Source organism: Penaeus chinensis, chromosome 35 (genome assembly GCF_019202785.1).
Source record: "Penaeus chinensis breed Huanghai No. 1 chromosome 35, ASM1920278v2, whole genome shotgun sequence".
Taxonomy (NCBI): Eukaryota; Metazoa; Arthropoda; class Malacostraca; order Decapoda; family Penaeidae; genus Penaeus; species Penaeus chinensis.
In genome coordinates this window covers 11,254,572-11,262,071 of record NC_061853.1, presented here as the reverse complement: position 1 = coordinate 11,262,071, position 7,500 = coordinate 11,254,572, and the positions used below count along the sequence as shown (strand labels likewise).

Genomic DNA, 7,500 nt, shown 5'->3' with positions numbered 1-7,500 from the left:
TAATATGTCACAGTAAAACAGGAACTGTGGAAGCATCTTGAACACTACTTTGGGCTGCCTCAATTATTAGACTACCACACTCATACCTCTTCCGAAAGATAAGTATCTAAATACTGAACTGAATTTTACAGGAAGAGAATAGGGAGGTGCTTATTTTTATATCATAATGGAAAGACTACGGAAAAAAACACTTTGTCGGTATAATTCAAACAATGTTTCATTTTCTGTAATTTAGCCAAGAATGTCGTCGCGAATACTTCACTAAACATATACCTGGATATTGCCAGCATAAACCTGTCTCTTTACGATTTTTTTTTTTAAAATTTCCTTAATTTGGGTATTGCCAGTATAACATTGGCATTTAAAGGCGTAGGACGTTATTCCACACTGAAGTGTATCCACATTTATACTGCATTATCTGTCTTCGTTAGCATAACCTATTCAATGGGTTTTATTTACTGCATTGACATGTTTGAAAAGTTATGCGGAGAAGTAAATGGTGTACTATTTTGTTATGGCTATGTCCTTATTATTTTTTTAATAACAACCAAATACTTATTGCATGTGTTTTAATTGTGTATGAATACCGTTATGTGTGTCAACCATTGGTTATACTGAATATCATTCTCTCTGTAATAATCATTTAACAGAACAAATCACCCTTGGATTGCACTTTGACTCGCAATTAATCAGCTCTCACATTCGGAAATATTTCACCAAATCTTGATAGCCAGGCGTCCGTCGAAACCACGCGCCTCAATCAGTTTTGCTTTGATCACCGTTGCAAACTGATTAAATTTGATAGGAACTCAAACACACACACACACTCTCATATACATACACGCTCATAAGCACACGCTCACACACACACACACACACACACACACACACACACACACACACACACACACACACACACACACACACACACACACACACACACGCACACACACAAACAGAACTAATCCCCTCCCCCTCACTTTTCCTCCCGCACCTTCCCCAACCCACCAACACAGAACAAATCTCCCCCTCTCTCCCCCACCTTCCCCAACCCACCGTCATAAACTAATCCCCCCCTCTCTCTCTTTCTTCCCCCCTCCCCCTCCCTCCCCGCCCGCAGCTACTCCCTCGTGGTGCTGGACAACCCCAACCTCCGCACGCTAGCCCCCTGGACGAACCCCGACAGGCGCTTCTCCATCGGCCGCGGCAAGGTCTTCTTCCAGGCGAATCCGCGGCTCTGCCTCGACCAGATCTATTCGCTGGTGACCTCGGCGAACCTCTCGTCCGTCTCCGAAACCGACGTCTCGACTTTCTCCAACGGACAGAGGGCTTCGTGTGAGTGGGGGGTGACAGGGGGGGAGGGGGTGTTTAGGGTAAGAGGGGGAGTGATAGGGGGAGTTAGGGTGAGAGGAGGGGTTAGGGGGTGTTTGAGGTAAGGGGGGGGGGGTGATAGGGGTAAAAAGATAATAGGGGGAAAGGGGATGGGGGAATGGGGGGTTAAAGGGGGGGAGTTGGAGGTTGATGGGGAGGCAAAGGTTGGGGCTGGATGGGTCCGTAGGGGCTGGAGGCAGATTCATGGACAGGGGTCGGGGGATGGGACGTAAGTAGGAGGGGGTGGCGTATGACTGGAGGGGCAGACCCTGGGTAGAGGGTGAAGAGGGAGGGGGTTGGAGAGGTGTGTGCGTGGCTTGGGCTCCATAGGGCGAATGGCGAGTGGTTAATAGTGAATAGTAAAACAAAGAGGCAAGAAGTGGGGGAAGGATGCATATGACGAGACGGCGTATGGTTCATTAGAGTGAGTTTAGTGGTGGGCTTGGGCACGGGGGGTGTCGTGTAAAATTGTAGATAGTAGTGTAGGCTATAGTACATGCTATACTATGTTATGAGGGTTGCATATTTTGGTGTAGGTTGTAAGTGGTGTGTAGTGGCATTTTGTTGTATTTGAGATAATTTGAAAAATATACGGAAGGGATAAGGTATAGTGTAGGTGGTAAATTATGTGGTAATAAAAGTAATAATATATGAGTGAGCTAATTGAGATGTTTATGAATCCCCTTCCTATCTATCTTTATTTAAGGATGCCTCATACTGAATTACAGATATTAGCCTTGTTAGGCTGTGCGTAAAAAAAAAAAAAAAAAAAAAAAAAAAAAAAAAAAAAAAAAAAATGTGATTGTATTTTGACACCAGCAAACTTCATTCTTCTCGTAGGTGAAGTGTACGAACTTCCCGCTCAGGTAAAGGCTTCCCCTCACTACGGCACACTGCTCATCACAGTTGGCCCTGTGCCTTCGACCCTCCTCGCCTCTGTCAACGCCTACTACATCAGCTACAGGAAAGCGACTCATAATGCCACCCAGTATGAGGAGACCTGTAGTAACCAAGGGGTGAGTTGGGAGCCTTTTCATCTCTGCATTTGGGCTGCTCTCTCTCTCTCTCTCTCAGTCTCTCTCTCTCTCTCTCTCTCTCTCTCTCTCTCTCTCTCTCTCTCTCTCTCTCTCTCTCTCTCTCTCTCTCTCTCTCTCTCTCTCTCTCTCTCTCTCTCTCTCCCTCCCTCCCTCCCTCCCTCCCTTCCTTCCCAGTGTCTTCATATCTCCCATATCTCCCCATACTATTAATAACAAAAACCCACACAATCTGTTTCACCACGATAATAATCATCGCCTCTCCACCTGTCCTCTCGCCTAGATGGTCTGTAGAGGAATTTACGCCCAAAACCTCAGCCAGCGGCGTGTTTGACCTCCAGCTCCTCGGCCTGGAGTCAGCTACACGATATGCGGTCTATGTTAAAGCCTTTTCCCTCACTCCTGGGGGGACGGTGGTGCAGTCAGCCATCAAATATGCCTTTACGAGCCCTTTTAGTGAGTAGTAAGAGCGTTGGTGGATTTTGAATGGAATAGTTTGGCTCTCTATCGTGTGTATGTGTGTGTGTGTGTGTTTGTGTGTGTGTGTGTGTGTGTGTGTTTGTGTGTGTGTGTGCATGTGTTTGTGTGTGTGTGTTTGTTTGTTTGTGTGTGTGTGTATGTGTGTGTGTGTTTGTGTGTGTGTGTGTGTGTGTGTGTGTGTGTGTGTGTGTGTGTCTGTGTGTGTGTGCTTGTGTGTGTGTGTATGTGTGTGTGGATGGAGTTCATTATGATAAATGTATAAAAGTATGAATGGGAATAAATAATTCCACAACCATCTATTAAAGATTGTGCACTTTTTTATTGTAAAACAGACTAGCGAATGGTATAGATGCACTTTTATCAGATCGTGTACTTTGTACGAGCTTATGTTCAGTGGGTCGCCACAAAATAATGATAGTAGTGATAATAATGATGATGATGATATAATAATAATAATAACAATAATAATATGAATAATAATAATAATTATATCAATAATAACAATAATAATAATTATTATAATAATAGTAATAATGATGATAATAATGATAATGATAATAATGATAATAATAATAATAATAATAATAATGATAATAATGATAATGATAATAATAATAATAATAGTAATAGTAATAATAAATATAATACTGATAATCATGATAATATTGATAATGATAATAACAATAATAATAATAACAATGATAATATTAATAATGATAATAACACACACACACACACATAGATGTGTATATATATAAATGAATATATATATATATATATATATATATATATATATATATATATATATATATATATATATATATGTGTGTGTGTGTGTGTGTGTGTGTGTGTGTGTGTGTGTGTGTGTGTGTGTGTATGTATATATATGCACACATGAACTAATATCGGGTTGCTAGAATGGTACGATAGAATGAACATCCTTGGTCGCACAAAATGGAACCGGGTCATGAGGAAAAATGTTTGAAGAATAAAATAAAAGAGTAAATCAAAGACAGCGACTACCTTACAAATCAACGTCAAAATGCCATTCCCGTCTTCATTTTCCTTTCTGCCAACCGCAAGACCCGAGCCAGCCGGTGGGTCTCGGCTGGGCTTCCCCCAAGAGCTCAGAGCTGGAGCTTTGGTGGTCGAAACCCGTCTACCCTAATGGTGCTGTTGACCATTACCTGGTGACCCTGGTGATGGTTCCCCGCGTCAAGGCCATCTCCAGAGACTTCTGCAGTCCATCAGGTAAGATTTGCCATTGTATGTGCTTCTCGTTTGGCACGGACGGACTATCTGTCATGTTGAGAAAAATCAAGTTTGTGTAGGTATCTAATTGTGGGTCTTTCCAATTTACCTGTATACTGATATATATGTGTGTATATATATATATATATATATATATATATATATATATATATATATATATATATATATATATGTGTGTGTGTGTGTGTGTGTGTGTGTGTGTTATATACCCATTTATATATATATATATATATATATATATATATATATATATATATATATATATATATATATACACCTATATATAAGACCGTGAATTCCCAGTTCAATAGTGATAAAACTCAAACTAATTTAAAGTCTTACACACCAATCCCTTTCTCTCCCACTTGCAGTCGACATCACGCTTAAAGCCATAGCCCAGCGCGCGGAGGAAAAGCAAGACTCTTATCTCAAGATGCGGAAGCAGAGATGGGAGGAAGACCTGGCCTCTTCCAAGACTCCCGAAGCGAACACCTGCTCAGTTCCCCCCAGGTGTTGCAGCTGCGGCGGGGGGGAGGGGGAGAAGGAGTATGTTGAGGAGAGGGAGAACAAATCCACACAGGACTTTGAGCTTTACATAATGGACGATGATATGTATAAGGAGTAAGTGTAAGGACATAATGTTTATCCGTTTGAGTAACTATCGTGGTGTTTATATTGTGGTTGTTAATGGTATTGACGTAGTTCCAGTAGTCACAGTAGTAATATCATAGTTATCATTACAGAAAATGAATCATAGCATCTTTATTATTGCTAGTATTGTTATTATTACTGTTCTTGTGTTATTGTCATTATCATCTTGTTATCTTATTATTGTTATTGTCATTATTACTATTATTACCATTACTACTACTACTACTGCTACTACTCTACTACTACTATTATTATAATAATTATTAATGTTATTCTTATTCTTACAGTTGTTATCATTATTGATTTTTCTTCTTCTTCTTCTTCTTCTTCTTTTTCTTCTTCTTCTTCTTCTTCTTCTTCTTCTTCTTTATCATTATAATTATTATCATCATCTTTATGATCATATCATAATCATCATTATTATCATCATTATTATATATCACTGATATATATTTTTACATTTTTTTATTGGCATGATTATGATTAGTCTTACCATTATGATGATGACGATGATAACAATAATACTAGTAGCAATGATAATAATGATGATAACCTTATCGATACTCCTTTCATTACTATTACTATCATTATTGCTTTATTGTATCTGTTATTATCATTATCATTACCATCATCATCATCATTACTGTTATTATTAGCATTGCTATTATCCTTATTATTATTGTTATTATTATCATTATTATTTATTATTATTATTATTATTATCATTATTATATTATTATTATTATCATTATTGTTATTATTATTATTATTATTATTACTAGTACTACTATTATCATCATCATCATTATTACTATTGTTGTTGTTATCATCATTATGATTATTATGATTATCAGTAATACTTTCGGCATCTTCATTATCACTATGATTATTTTCATAATTTCTGTTATCATCATTATTGCTGATATCCTCATTATTAACGTTACTATTCTCATCATTATTATTACCATTGTTATTATTACTATTATCATCATCATCATTATTATTATTATATTTATCATTATATTTATCTTTATATTTATTATTATTATTATTATTATTATTATTATTATCATTATCGTTATTATTATCATCACTATTATTATCATCATAATTATTATTTTTTTAACAGCAACACCAACAATAATGATTATAGAAATATAATAATAATGACATGAAAAATAATTACAGCGATAATAGACTAATAAGAAAATACGCACCATACACTCACCCTTTCCTCTCCTTCTTAGAGTAATCTACACCAGAAGTCAGAGAAAATTACAAAGCAAATCGAACGCTCAAGAACCGCCATTTCAAGACGCTCTTCAAGGCTCTTTTGTTCCGGGGAGGGACGCTCACTGGAACAGCGACCTCCTCCAGGCTTCGCTCACGGGAGGGAACAGCGGCCCTTCCCTCCTCCCCGTCGGCCTTCAACACGTTGCGAATAACTATACGAAAATTATTGATGGGTGAGATACTGTGTTGGTTTTGTTGCGGTTATTGTTTCGGTTTATATATATATATATATATATATATATATATATATATATATATATTTATATACATATACATATATATATATATATATATATATATATATATATATATATATATATATATATATATATATATATACACATATGCACATATACATGTGTGTGTGTGTGTGTGTCTGTATATATATGTATATATATATATATATATATATATATATATATATATATATATGTATATATTATATATATATATATGTATATATATATATATATATATATATATATATATATATATATATATATATATACATATGCACATATATATGTGTGTGTGTGTGTGTCTGTATATATATATATATATATATATATATATATATATATATATATATATATATATATATATTCATATTCTGTTGTAAGGACAAAATATGAACTAGTGAATTCAACGAATTTAAACAGAAAAAAAAAATCTTGACACAAAGATAGAAGACATATCTTTCTCATAAGCTCCCATGCAAATTTGTAAAGGCAAGGTTCACCATTTTTTTCCATACTCTTGCAAAGCCTCAGCAATAATTGTGGTGGTTGTGTTGATGATAATAGTAGAAGTAATAATGATAGTAACGATTATAATGAGAATAATTACAATGATGATGATATTGATAATAATGATGACCAATAATAATATTGATAGTAATGCCTATAGTAATGATAATTATAATAAAAATGATAGTGATAACAATTTTAATAAAAAAGTAATAGTTATCAATTGATGATAATGATGATAATATTAATAACAATTATGATTAAAACAATATTAATTGCGATAATGATTGTAATAACAGTGGTAATGAAAATACTGATAATAACAGATTGATGATTATGTTATTTTCAGCGGTACGAACAAAAGGCGAGAAACTCTACGGCATCTACCCGCTCATTATCAACTACACTATTCCAACAGCACGCACCGGGTTCAAGACACAAACAGCAGTAAGTCCGTCCGGTGTACATTTCTTTTTTACATAATTTATGAAGTAAATATATGCTCAAGATTATAAAGTTATATTGGCTCAATTGACTGACTGAGAAGGGCGTAATTTGGTTGCACTACTGATTTGCTTATAAAGATAAATTGTATTTTTGTTGTTTTTGTATATTCATCGTGTGCCAAAAAATACTCGCATCCGAGGAAAAAA

General features: G+C 35.7%; 1 protein-coding gene across 1 annotated transcript in view; it reads left to right on the top strand.

The window, feature by feature from the left end:
• LOC125044057 (insulin-like peptide receptor) overlaps nucleotides 1-7,500 on the top strand; it is a 28,556-nt gene that overhangs the window by 6,186 nt on the left and 14,870 nt on the right. Inside the window, exons 7-13 of the mRNA XM_047640502.1 lie at nucleotides 1,121-1,335; nucleotides 2,212-2,376; nucleotides 2,700-2,861; nucleotides 3,969-4,136; nucleotides 4,529-4,778; nucleotides 6,056-6,274; nucleotides 7,197-7,294. Of these exons, the coding sequence (XP_047496458.1) occupies nucleotides 1,121-1,335; nucleotides 2,212-2,376; nucleotides 2,700-2,861; nucleotides 3,969-4,136; nucleotides 4,529-4,778; nucleotides 6,056-6,274; nucleotides 7,197-7,294 (1,277 nt within the window). The remainder of the gene's footprint in view (nucleotides 1-1,120; nucleotides 1,336-2,211; nucleotides 2,377-2,699; nucleotides 2,862-3,968; nucleotides 4,137-4,528; nucleotides 4,779-6,055; nucleotides 6,275-7,196; nucleotides 7,295-7,500) is intronic.